This window comes from Phyllostomus discolor, chromosome 9 (genome assembly GCF_004126475.2).
Source record: "Phyllostomus discolor isolate MPI-MPIP mPhyDis1 chromosome 9, mPhyDis1.pri.v3, whole genome shotgun sequence".
Lineage (NCBI taxonomy): Eukaryota > Metazoa > Chordata > Mammalia > Chiroptera > Phyllostomidae > Phyllostomus > Phyllostomus discolor.
In genome coordinates this window covers 37,110,300-37,123,959 of record NC_040911.2, presented here as the reverse complement: position 1 = coordinate 37,123,959, position 13,660 = coordinate 37,110,300, and the positions used below count along the sequence as shown (strand labels likewise).

The window sequence follows — 13,660 nt, the reverse complement described above, 5'->3', positions numbered from 1 at the left end:
TCACTTCTCCATCAGAGAACGTACCTAGGTTGTGGGTTCGATCCTTGGTTGGGGCATGCTCAGGAGGCAGCCAGTTGATGTGTGTGTGTGTCTCCTCCCCACCTTTCCTTCCCCCACCTTTCCTCTTTGTCTAAAATCAGTGAAAACATATCCTTGGGTAAGGATTTAAAAAATCATCTTCTTGATAACTAGCCTTATACAACAGGGGAGAGGGTATGGGACATAGCCCAGATGTTTATGGACCGTAAGTTTAAAAAGAAGTGCTGCTGTATTATCCAGTTGTCCTAAATCTTTTTTTTTAATGTTTTTTTAAAGGTTTTATTTACTTATTTTTAGAGAGAGAAGGGAAGGAGATAGAGAGAGAAACATCAATGTACGGTTGCTGGGGGTTATGGCCCGCAACCCAGGCACGTACCCTGGCTGGGAATCGAACCTAGGACACTTTGGTTCCCAGCCCGTGCTCAATCCACTGAGCTACGCCAGCCAGGGCTTGTCCTAAATCTTAAGATAATAAATTCAACAAATACCCAATGAGAGAATGGGTATTACAGAACTAGTCGAATAAAAACAGACATGGCATAGAAGCAGCAGCACATACCACAATCCCCCTTCATGTTTCTTTGCTACTTATAAATTATGCCGCATGTCAGTCGGTTTTCTGTTTCTTTCATTCAGCCGCAAGTAACAGAAGCCCAATTAACAGTGACTTAACAAAAAAATAAGATATCTAGAAGTGGTGTTCACTCTTCTGCCAATATTTTAATAAAGCATCAATTATCTAGGCTCTCTGCTCTGTCATCCTTAGCATATTTTACTTGTCCCCTCATACCACTGCTCCAGGCATTATGTCCGCGTTTAAGTCAGAAAGGAGAAAGTGGCAGTGCCAGTGACACTTGTTCCCTTTGTTAAGAAGGGGAAACCCCGGAAGTCTAGCAGACTTCCCCTTCTGTTCCATCGCGCAGGGGAGTCAGATAAAGTTTCTGGCGAGTGAAGTCAGAATGCATAGGACTGGTTTAGACCTGGATTTTTCCACAGGGGGCTCTTTGGCATCTTGGAGAGGACAGTCGTGCGGGGCCCCTGTCACAGCTACCCTTCTCACTGTCAAACAAAAATGACATAAAAGCCATCGGACCCCTTTCATACCCATCGCAGTCACATATTCATCTGTTTGTGTGCATCTGTCCTTCATGAGACTATGCTCTTTAGGAGGTCGTCTTCATCTTTGACTCTCAGTGTCTGCCAAATAATAGAAGCTATTGATTGGGGAAAGGAGAGAAGACAGGAAGGAGAACAGAAATGGAGGGCCTACTTTATGTAGTCTCTGGTATGCCTCGTTTCAATTACTTTAACACAATAGTTGAAGTCCTCGTTTTAAGCTCTTAAAAATTATATATACCAAACCAGCCCTGGCTGGCGTAGCTTAGGGCTGGGAACCAAAGTGTCCCAGGTTCGATTCCCAGCCAGGGTACATTCCTGGGTTGCAGGCCATAACCCCCAGCAACCGCACATTGATGTTTCTCTCTCTCTCTCTGTCTCTCTGTCTCTCTCTCCCTCCCTCCCTCCCTTCCCTCTCTAAAAATAAATAAATAAAATCTTAAAAAAAAATTATATATACCAAACCTATGAGGTCTCTGCAGAAGGTATCCAGCCATGTACTATGAAAAATAGAGATATTTATTGATGATACAAGATACAAGAAACATTGTATATAGGACAGTGATGCCTCAGTCCCCTTCAAAGTAGGCACCTTGGGACCTCACATAGTTCTTCCAATAGCCAGCAGCTGCCCCATCATATTTCCCTGAATCTCACTGACAGTCTGAAATCTCTTCCCTTTCAAAGGTGATTTTAGTTTTGGGAAAAGCCAGAGGTCACAGGGCACCAAATCTGGGCTATAGCAGAGCTGAGTCACTTGGGTGATTTGATGTTTCTTCAAAAATCTCTGCATGACACGTGATACATGAGCAGGTGCACTGTCGTGAGGAAGCTTCCAATGACCAGTTACCCATAGCTGTGGCCTTCTGAATCATCTGAATAGTTTCCTTGGAGGATATTCAAGCTTAAGGCAAAATCTGGTGCTGACTCATTGCTCTACTTTCTCAGTCATTTTGACTGTGACAGCTACACAGTACACATGCTCACTCAATTGTGTCTACCATCCCCACAGATTAGTACAGTGAAGTCACCATTGTTTATACACGTGCATTCCAGTGCACTCTCCTTGACTGCCAGGTTATGTCGATATCGCGCAAACTGTTCTTGTTACATTAACAATGGCTGGACTTTTCCTGGACAGACCTCATTCTCACCTCCAGTCTTTATCTCCTGTCTCCTCTCCTATATTCTCATATGTCCTGCTTCTTACTCTCTTGTCTTTGACACCTTACAGGTTTCCTTAGTCCCAGAATATGCCTTTATCCTTATTTTTCCCCGACAGTTACTTGCCCCAGCAACCAAAGTCTTCACGTGAGTTCTGCCTACTCCAAGAAATACCGCATGCTTGCACTTCTGTTATCAGTTCCGTGGACTGTCAGTATCAGGGTTCTGCAGTGACTTGTAACCAGTCACTTCATTACACCTAAAAAGAATATGTATGCCTTTTATAGGGAGCAGTGCCTTTAGTTATATTCTTAATTCTGAGTGCCTGTGCAGGTTTTTGTTGCTTGGTTAAGTAGAACCAGATCATTGAGATCATATTGGGTTAATCTTCATAAGGCTGATAAGTAAGATCAACCTGTAGCAAATCTAGTCGACAACTTTTAAGAAATACAGTTTTCTGTACAGACATAATCTTCAGGTAACATGTCAGCAGTCTTTGGAATTGCTGTCTTAAATTAGAGAAAAGCTCTTTGCCTTTCTTAATAAACAGGTAGTGATAGGAACTCCGTATCAATTTGTTATATATATGTGTAACTAGCATTCATATATTTGCTAACATTCTCTCATGTATTCTAAAAGCCATGGTTAATATAGTGCTTTGCATTTTCTTTTTCTTTCCTTTTTTTAGGTTTTATTTATTTATTTTTAGAGAGGGAAGGGAGGGAGATAGAGAGAGAAACATCAATGTGCAATTGCTGGGGGTCATGGCCTGCAACCCAGGCATGTACCCTGACTGGGAATTGAACCTGCGACACTTTGGTTCCCAGCCTGAGCTCAGTCCACTGAGCTACGCCAGCCCGGGCCAGTGCTTTGCATTTTCAAAAACACTGTTTTAAGACTTAAGGCATAATAAGGCATCTGATCTCAACTTAATTTTTTAGAATTGCGAAATATATTCAAAATAGTATATGACATGTGTATATGTGTGTGTGCATTTTATCACCCAGTTTAGGAAGTAGCCAATTTAATTTTAATCAAAGCTGAATTAAAGACATGAGGTTTATAACTTTTAATTTCATATCCTATTTCAAAACTTTTTACTTTTTATCTAAATTAAGTCACTCTCCATTTATCTGATTTACAGTTTGTAAATACTTTGAGATGAATGGTTCCACTTAATCTCCACAAAAACTCAGTGAGGTCAGGATTATTATCCCCACTTTGCAGATGAAAGGAGGGTGAAGCTCAGGCTGCTGACTTGGCCGGGGTCATGCAGCTGGGACAGATACCCTGGGCTTCTCACACTCACTTCAGTATGAAGACGTTGCAGGGAAGGAAGCAGTATCATAGATTCCCCAAAGAGTTGTTAATGAGTGATGATTACACAATGCTTTAGCTTTCCAGAATGACTGTTAATAGGGGACTTAGAGAGGCAAAAGCAGAAGCTGGGGATTGACCTACTAGATGTAATTATAGCTGCCACACCCCTGCGAGGCAGACACTTTTAAAAGGGCAGGTGGGCTTTCCCGAGTCGCTGAAACCATATCATGTCAGTGGTGTGTCAGGGAGGTCCCCGCAGGCAATGTGGGAACTGCAGTAATCCAATCCCTAGATTGGCTGGGCTCTGGAGGACTCGTGGTAAGTAAATCACAAGGGAACTGAAGACCTGGGGAAACCGGAGTCATAGAGGGAGGCCCTGAGTTGGTGTCAGGGTGAGGAGGGCGGTCCAGTCAGAGGCTGGGCTGGGTTTGCGGTGGTGATCCTTACCCTCATGGTACCACAGGCCTCGCGCTCCTTAGGGAGTGGGCTGCTGTGCCCCTGGGCTGGGTGCCAGGAATCTCTGGGTCTGGGCTTCACCCTGTGCTTTCCCTGCCAACCTGCACCACAGAGGGCTCTCCCTACACTCTTACTCCTCACCTAGGGGCAGCCTGCTGTTTGTTGCTTGGTGCTGGGCTGCAGTCAGGGGACGGGGTTCTCTGGCCCAGGCTGGCCCTGTGCCCCTGGGCCTTGGGGTGGGGCTTGCTCAGTGTTCCTGCTGGTTGTCCTCTGGCAGCCAAACTCTGCCTCGTGTCTGAGGTCAGCCTTGAGCAAGTGTTTCCGGCCTCTGCCCCTGGAGTAGGAGACCTCTGTGTGGCATTGGTGTAGACCCCTGTTTCTCACGAGAGGCCCATGGAAAAGTGTTGTGAGTCGCACTCTCCTGGGGTGGAGCCCCAGGCTCTTCCAGACTGACAGCCCACATTTGGCCTTCAACAGCATGTTGAGATTCTAGCTGGTGATACCTTACCAGCTGCTATGGCGGTGGCCCCTCCTTTCCGGGCCCTGCCACAGACAAGAGTCTTGTGGCCCTTCTTTCCTTGGAGGAGTTCCGGAGGCGGGAGAGAGACCCAAGTCAGGAGGCCCCTGCCCCCACCACGGTTGTTTCCCTCGAAAGAGACAAATTCAAACAAGAGACAGCGTGCATAGTGGAAATGAGATAGCAAGTTTATGTATGAAACACGCATGAGCACAAAGCCACAAGCAGGCACGGCTAGTCTAAATGCCCCACATATTGAGGAAATAAAGTCGTTAATAAGTTTATTAGTAAATTTGTTCTGTACACTTGAGCCGAGGCTACAAGTGAATTCTTAGCTAATCTAAGTATGCAGACTATTGGGATTCAGGGGTTAGATACCTTAATCAGCTTAGTCAGGAGGAGGAGGTTCCCTTCCTTCTCCCCCTTCTAAATCTTGGGCACAATGGTTAGCTACAAAAGCTTTCTTTCTCAGTTAGTAAAGGCTCTTTGTGTTAGTGGATTTGTTACAGAGGCCCCCCTCCCAGTATAGGCCCCTCTTTTCCTCCTGTGCAGTTCCCACTTGTGATGTTCAGAACATCGGGCAACCCTAGTGAGACTGTTACAGAAGCCCCTCTTCTCAAGGACTCCCCTTTGTCCCCTGTTTTTGCTTGTGATGCTCAGAACACCTGGCCATCTTACAAAACTGAGCTCAGGACTGCTGAGACACTTGGTGAGACATGACTTCCTTTTGCTTCTAGACTCCTGTATTGAGTTCTTCGTTAGATTGCACTGGCCAGGGCCCTGCCTTCATTTCCCCATTTCCCCTCGGGCTGCTCACTCCTAGCTGCTACCTAATGGAGGGGCTGGTTGCTCTGTATCAAGTGGTTGCTGTGTGACTCTGTGGGGCTCAAGAAAAGTTAATGTGAGATTTATCTGGCTTTGCCTCGTTTCTGCAGCTCTCTATATACATCAAGTGTAAGACCAGACTTACTTAAGTAAAATTTCCCATATTCACCCAGCCAGAGTTGTTCTTGTCCTCCTCTGAATGACCCTGGATCTTTATTAGAACCATCATTAGATGACCGGTTAGGGAAATGAAGTTCCTTTTCTAAGCAGGGGGTAAGTAACAGGAGGTGTAGCTTTCCTTTTTCTGTCCATGAGCACTTGGTGCGGTGTCCATGTCCAGAGTTAAGACAGCTGACGTGAGTTTATAAGAAATCAGCAGCTACAGTGGAAGGAGACACTGGAAGACACTGTTCTCCAGGAAGCAGCCGAACCTGTGAAAATGTCTCCAAAGTTCTGACTCGAAGCAAACACATTCTTGTGAAGCAAATTCTACTTTTCCTACAGATTTCACTATAATATTAGGGAAATGCTGAAGATCCTCAGTAAAGTAAGCAGATATGAAAAGGATGAGTTACGACTAATGCCTTATGTCCCTTATGCCTGCGGATTCACTAAGTCCACACACACAGATCCACAAATCTCGTTTCTGCTTTTTGTCTGGGTCAGCAGGACTTTGGCTGCATTATCCTGCCTCACCAGCAGGTGCTACCATCTTTACGTTGGAATATATGATGTTTCGTGATATAAAAACATCCTGATAGTCCTAGTCTTCCAATTCATTACATTAAACTTTATACACCAGTTTCCTTAAATTGAGGAATGCTTTTATTAACATGACAGCACTTGTCTCATTTCTGTGACACTAGGTGAAGATTTATTGGCCAGATTTAAGTCTTCCCCCCCTTCAGTGGTTGTGTGTGGAAGTTTGGGTCAGCAGCTTTTTCCACAGACGTTTCAGCTTCCTTATTTCTAGGCAGAGTTGGGGTCTTCCCTTTGATGTTGGCCAGCGGAAAGTGGTATCTGGTTAGTTTTGTCACTGTGCTACTTGGAGACACTTATTTTTAAGGAGATGAACTGAGGGAGGCATCTTTTAAGTGGAAAGAATGAGAAAGTTTCATTACCCACATTAAATCACAGACGTTGAAGATAAAGCAAAACTTTTTTGTAGTTGTGTATATAGTATTGACACTTGAATGTTTATCCTATTGCTGCTTTCTTTAAAATTCTTTATTTGGGGGATATGTTTTATTAATCGTCTGGCTGTTGTTTTAGTTGAGAAGTGGTCTGAAGGAACGTCACAAGAGAGGAAACCAGAATGTGCAAAAGAATCAAGAGGACTATCTATAGTTTCCCAAGAACCTACACGGATGGAAAAATCTACGAACACAGAGGAGGACAGTGTAACTGGATCACTCTTTAGCAACAAAACCACGCAGTTCCCATCAGTTTATGCTGAGCCTGAGGAGACAACTAAAGCAGTTCGTGATCCTTCAAAACCATCCACCCCTGAGATTCCTACCCCACCCTCATCACCATGTCCAGCAGCTGTCTCACCAGAGTTTGCCTATGTCCCAGCCGACCCAGCTCAGTTTGCTGCTCAGATGTTAGGTAAAGTTTCATCTATTCATTCTGATCAGTCTGACGTTTTAATGGTGGACGTGGCAACAAGTATGCCCGTTATTGTCAACGAGGTGCTGAGTTCAGAGGCTGCTGAAGATAACATGGTGGCTGCTTCTGTTGTGTATTCTGATGAGGGGGTGGCAATGCAGGTGGTGAGCCACTCCCCTGTCCATGTAGATTCGGGTTCTAAACCTAAAGACAGTAAGGCTGAACTATCAACGGCTTCCTCACTCCCCTTGCAGGATGAACAAGAACCTCCTGCTTGTGATGCAGCTCCTAAGGTCCCTTTGCAGGCTGGTCCTGAGGTTGCATCACCCATTCACATATCATCCATCTATAATGATGAGCCTGTGATTGAAGGAGTTGTTTATGTGCAGCAACCACCAGAACAAATAGTTTTCCCTGATCGCGCTGCTAGTCTTAAAGAGACTGAGCTGTTACCATCAGGTAGTCCCACTCTTGTAAAGACAGCCTCAGGCATGTCTGAAAAATCTGTAGGTTCTGCAAAATTTGCACAGTTGGAGGATGCAAAACATCCCTCAGTACATATGGAGGCAGAAGCAACCGTTATGATCTCTGAAACCTCTTTGAAAGGTCTGCTTGCGCAATCCATGGATGTAGAGGGCTCTACCAAAGCAGTAGGCTCTGAAAAATCTCTGCGCCTTGAAGTGGAGATCATTGCGCTAGTCCCTGGGCAGGTGGAAAACCCTGAATCCCAGGAGACGGAGATCAAAGCTGAGGTCTCTGGGGAAGCCATACAAGCTGTGCACTCAGGTGCATCTATAAGATCATCTAGTGGCCCCCCCAAGCCTGTGCCAGAAGGGCTTACTGAACCAGAAATCGAACCAGAGTGGGAAGCAGCACCTGAACAAGGTTTGATGGAACCAGGTAAGGAAATTAGATACTTATACCATTAAAAATTATATTTCAGGTAACGTCTGTATTTTAGGTAACCATCTAGGTATGCTCCCTGCAGAAAGTCTTTATTTTTAATAGTTTTTAAAATGCCAGACCTATTTAAAGGCTTTGTTGCATTTGAGATTTTACTCTTATGAGTGATTTTAAGGCGACATCAAAATCTGGCCTCCAAGTTTGGTCATCTAGCATCTAGCCACTTTCATGGTTTTCTTCCGAACCTACTATGTAGTGAAAAACGTCAGAGCCTGTTATCAGGTACAAATACAGTCATGTGATCTGAATACTCCTATTGCAAAACTGTAACTTAGGAGGTGGTATTAGAGATGTCTCACTTGTGGATGTAAAAATCAAACTACAGCAGTGCATTTACCTAGGCCATGGCATTTAAAAAGTGAAAGAAATGGTGGTGTGTTTGACCTGCTTTCGCCCTGAGTCAGGAGAGCTCTGCAACCAGGTCTGGGGAGCTGGATCAAGCACTGACTTCTTGCCTGGGAGCTTCCCGCAGCGGAGGGAGCAGCTCCAGGGCCGGATGGAGAAGACAGGTCAGGCTGAAGTGCTGTCACACAGGGGAGCAGGGCGGTGGTGGCAGCAGGAAGGTCAGGCAGGCACTTGAGCAATGTGGGCACAGCGAAAAGGACTGGCTTCCTCCCATTGGTTTCCTCCCAGGCACCCACACCAAGCTGCTTTCCTGACTGCTGTGAACTATCGCTACTGCTTTCCTGTGACACAGACCTGGTTTGACCTCCATCTCTGTCTAATGATGGCACTTGATCTGCCCCCTCCCGCCCCCCAGACAAGTACAGGGGCCCTTCTCCCTTCAGGGATAGATGGGACGTGCATGGGCCAGCCTCTCCCATTCCTCTTGCAGAATCTCTCAGTTTTGACTCTTAACAGAGGCAGAATGATGTTTACAAAGCAGGTGTTCATAGAGATGAAATTCTGTCTGGCAATGTGACCGGGATCCTGCACAGCTGAAAAGGCAGAGGCCGGTGCTGGGGGTGGCGCGCTGGGACTGGCATTGCACTTGTGGCTGTAGCAGCACTGTCCTAACCAGTTACTGTTCTCAGCTGCTTAACTGTTTCTCATGTAAGCACTGAGAGGTTATTTAACAAAAACACCGAAGGCTTGGCTTATGCGTATTTTTAAATTAGCTTCAAGAAATATCAAAAGTATCTGAAGCTATTGACAACACACCAGCTTAATCATGTGCATATCGGTGGTATTTTCTTTCCTGGGGAGGAGCAGCTGCCCCAGGGACGGGGGGCCCAGTGTTCCTCGGTGAGGCCCGCACGTGCGGGCACAGTGCAGCTCTTCCATCAGGAGCCTCCCCCCACCCCATCATCTAGGTAGGGCTCAGTGCTCTAGGGCATTCTCTCTCCATTAGGCAAACCAACCTTGACTTTAGAGAGTCCTTGGTGTAAGTAGATGCATGGCATGTCTAGACCTCCCTTTATTAAAGAACTTGAGGGGACCACCCAGACTTTCACTGCCCCCTAGGATGTGGGATTTCAAGCCTTGCTTGAAAGAGGTGCTGCTCCAGGATTCTGAGTGTGAGTTAGATCGGGTGATGACAAACTAATGGGAGATAATGGTGCCTGTGAAGAGCCAAAGATATTTGATTATGTGATCAAAAGATGACACCTAGTGCAGACATTTTTAGTAAAGATGAAAATCGCTATGCAGATGTGGCATAAACCCTGTTTTCAATGGCTTCACACACAGTACAAGTATCTGGAAACAGCAACTTGGAATGAGATTGCATCTTCAGCCACAATTCGTGTCCCTGCCACGCACTGTCACGGCACTGTCCTCATCTTCCAGCTGTGGAGAATCTCTCTCATACTACCAAACAATTCACTTAGCCCTCTCTATAGCATGCTTTATGGCACATATTACTACAGCTCTTTGTTTATATGTAAAAACATTTACAAAGATATTTCTGTGCATAGCGCCTGATACAGAGACCAAACCTTTAACGCCTGCAAATTTTTTTTTTATAGCAATAGCAACAAGCGAAGCAGGACAACCACCACCATATTCTAACATGTGGACCCTTTACTGTCTAACTGATATGAATCAACAAAGTCGCCCATTACCGCCACCTGCACCTGGGCCTTTCCCCCAAGCAACCCTCTATTTATCTAATACTAAGGATCTACAGAATTCACCGAAAGTCACTTCTCCAACGTATGTGATGATGGACGACAGCAAGAAGACCAGTGCCCCACCTTTTATTTTAGTAGGCTCAAATGTTCAGGAAGCACAGGACTGGAAACCTCTTCCTGGACACGCTGTTCCCCAGTCAGACACCTTGAAGAGATACGCTGCGGTCCAAGTACCCATTGCTGTTCCTGCAGATCAGAAATTCCAGAAACACCTCCCAACCCCCCCGAATGTCAGTCCGCCTACAAGTGGACAAGATGGCCCCAGGCCACAAAGCCCAGTTTTTTTCTCTGTTGCTTTCCCAGTAGAAGATGTAGCCAAAAAAGGTTCAGGATCTGGTGACAAACGTACTCCCTTTGGAAGTTACGGTATTGCTGGAGAAATAACCGTGACTTCTGCCAGTGTTCGCAGAGCAGAAACTTAAAACTGGCAGGTAAATTTTCCTACCATATGTGGGCCTTAACACACGTGTGTTTTCAATATTTTGATTTGTTGACCTGGAGACTGAGATTTTTTTAAAAATTGAATTTCATTGAAACATGCAGTGAGTTGGAGTACAGTCTAATCTAGCAAGACTGTCTCCAGCTTCCCACCGGTTACTAACATGCACACACGTGACCACACCATGACGACTCACAACACAGACTTGGTGCCTGACACAAGGACCCATCAACCCAGCCACCTTTGAATCCCTGCTTCTGTGTATAGCCCCCATGGGAGATGCTAAAAGTGGGTGGATTTTTTTTTAAGGGGCACTCTTATATGGGAATTCACAATGTGGCATGTTTAAGGGGTGGGAGGGGCAGAGGCGAACCATAGAGCTGGGAACACCTGGAGAGCAGGGTATGAGATGAGAGATTCTATATGGAATATCTGATCAGTGTAGCAAGAGTTCCTTCCCTCTTAAGAGGGAATATTTCCAGCAGAATGGACAGGTTGGAAACACATTAAAGAGCTAAAGAGACAAAGTGCAATTAAACGTAGATCAGAGTTTTCACTGTCCCTTAAAATTTTTTTCAATCAGGACTTAAAGCCAATGCTAGTCCCTCCTCCCCATGTGTAAAGTGGGCAAACCATGGAGCCTACGCCTCAGTGGAGGAAGAGGATCGAAAAGTAAATCAGTGTGTCAAGTCTTATGAAAAAATTGAGGTGCAGATACAGGCCCTCCTTTAGTAGGCTCAGATGTAAACTGGTTCCTGAGAATTCGACGGGCCAGCCTTGCAAAGAGCCCAAGAGAGAGTCCAAGGGCAGGAAAGAGCATGGGGGTTGGAGACACGGCAAGCAGGAGGAAATGAGCTGGCGGGGAGGGTAGGTAAGAGGAAGCTGGAGACATGAAGAGGGAGATTTGGATTGAATGAGAAACCAGAAGAATGACAGATCCTGCTCCCTGCTATGTGGAAAAGGGTTACAAATCAGGAGGTCATCAGAAGCAGGGAGGTAAGTTCAGAGTATATAATACAGGAGTTATGACTATACACCAGAGAGTTCAGTCACTTAAAACAATATGTGAGAATTTCAAGCTGAACATCTGAGGGAGAAGAGCTAGGTTTCATTCGCAGGGTAAGTAGTTATATTTAAGGTGCTGGCTCTCAGTTATCAAAATATGTTGAGGCTATTTCTTATCCCCTTTAGACTTTTAGGGGAATTGTCAAAATGGCTGTTTTCAGGATGAACTGCTAGGATATTTTCATGCAAATACACAGGTAACTGACTAGGTTAAAGCTTAGTAACAGAGCAGGAGGGTATACCTTGCATTTCTGATCTACTCATTTCACATGCTCAGTTTCATGATTAAATAATTCGCCACTTACATTATTCCTAACAGATGCTGGAAATGGGGCTGTCTGAGTCGACTTTTTTAAGATCGAGTCTGCCACCAAGCATAATGGATCAATAAACTGCATGCAAGCAAAGAACCTTGTATTCTTGCTTGTTTTGTAATTTAGGAGGTATACGAACAACACAACCTTTAAGTTTTTTCAGACTTGTGACATCATAGTATTTTCCAACTCGTGTACACATTGTTTAAAAAACAAAATTCTCTAGCTTTTCTAGCCAGGCACTCCCATTTGATAAGTCTGTCTTTGGCATTCACACCACATGGAGAGCAGCGCCTCGCTGTGATACTGTACTTCCCCAGAGAATGCCTGCTCGCCACCATGCGTGCTGGCTGGCTGACGCTGGCCCGGGGGGCTGCAGCGCCTCACTTCTTTGTGAGGACATTATTGATAACTTAGGATGGTATGAAGTGGCAACATTAGTACATTTGAAAGTGTAGAAGAAATCACACTTGTAACATTCTAAAGCCTTTATTTAGCATCAGATAGATTATTTCATTATAACACTTGTTAACTTCAAGATAGCAATGAAAATAATTTACTGGCAGCTACCTAAGGCCCCTTGGAGCAGTATCTCTGTCTAGGGTCAGGTGGATAAATACATAAGATTAATAATGTACCCCAATTAAAGGGGCAAAGCTATTGTACAGGTCGTCTCCATACATAGTTTAAGTACACAGGGGCCTTGCTTGCCAACTTGAAATGCACAAGCCCTCCTGTTACACAGTTTGACAGTTATAATACATGAGTGCAACTTAATTTCTTTGGTGGCACTGGCCACTGGAAGGTGAAGCATTTAAAAAGGTTTGTCATTACATAATGGTACTGGTGATTAGAATCTATTTCTAGGGGATTTCTGTGAATTGGTAGATTTTATACATATTTTCAATTCGAACATGAACAATTAAACACCTCTTAATTCTAATGATGGATTACAGAATTGTAAAAGGAAATTCGGAGCACTACAGAAAGTGAAATACTTTTTCAGTTTAATTCTTTAGAATTTTCAAATCAGGAACACCTATTCTGACTATTCAGGCATTTTTTTTTTTTTCTGTTTGGAGGCGAGGATGGGGAAAATTGAGGGTTAGAAGAAAAGCCATCTTATCAATAGTCTTTACAAAATGACATAACCTCTGCATTCGAGCACATAAACATTGTACAGGAGAATTCTAAACATTTCAAAGTTACATCTAAAACATTCAAGCATGACAGCATAAAATATTCAAAATAACTTGATTTGGGATTACTGTATAATTTCATAAAGCTAAAGTTACATTTAGGTATAAACCTTCAGTAATTATGGCAACAGCAACCATAAAAAAGCATATTCTCCAGCAGTTCTATTACCTCTATATAAAATAGTATTCCAAATAAGTATGGATAGCAAAATTACCCATTTTCTGTAAGACTTTCACCAACAGTATCACCTTATGCCCTATTTTTGTTGGGTGAAATGCAAGTTATGAGTGGGTTTTTTTCCTTTTTTTAAAGATGAGTAGAAACCAAAGGGAAAAAAATTAAAAACATAGGTTTACGACTTATTTGTAGATTAGCCAAACACCCTGACTTGTCTGCATTTTAATAAATGTCAGGCAAATTCAAGTAGTTTCTGTCCCAGTAGCTGCCCGAGTAAAGCCAGTCCTGCGCTCCGTTGTAGGGGTTGGGACCTTGATGGAACCAC

The 13,660-nt window shown here is 44.3% G+C and overlaps 2 protein-coding genes across 13 annotated transcripts in view; one reads left to right on the top strand and one right to left on the bottom strand.

Annotated features, from left to right (window-relative positions):
* The window catches only part of CABYR (calcium binding tyrosine phosphorylation regulated), a 27,501-nt gene extending 14,560 nt beyond the window's left edge, over window positions 1–12,941 (top strand). For 4 of the 7 annotated variants that reach the window (XM_036009203.1, XM_036009202.1, XM_036009201.1 and 1 more), the window contains 2 exons: window positions 6,710–7,945; window positions 9,976–12,941. In XM_036009203.1, coding sequence (XP_035865096.1) covers window positions 6,710–7,945; window positions 9,976–10,562 — 1,823 coding nt within the window. In that variant the 3' untranslated portion in view covers window positions 10,563–12,941. The remainder of the gene's footprint in view (window positions 1–6,709; window positions 7,946–9,975) is intronic. The other 3 variants (XM_036009207.1, XM_036009204.1, XM_036009206.1) reach the window with 3 other exon arrangements.
* Window positions 12,836–13,660, bottom strand: part of OSBPL1A (oxysterol binding protein like 1A) — a 208,100-nt gene continuing 207,275 nt past the window's right edge. For all 6 annotated transcript variants that reach the window (XM_028523968.2, XM_036009197.1, XM_028523969.2 and 3 more), the window contains one exon: window positions 12,836–13,660. In XM_028523968.2, coding sequence (XP_028379769.1) covers window positions 13,558–13,660 — 103 coding nt within the window. In that variant the 3' untranslated portion in view covers window positions 12,836–13,557.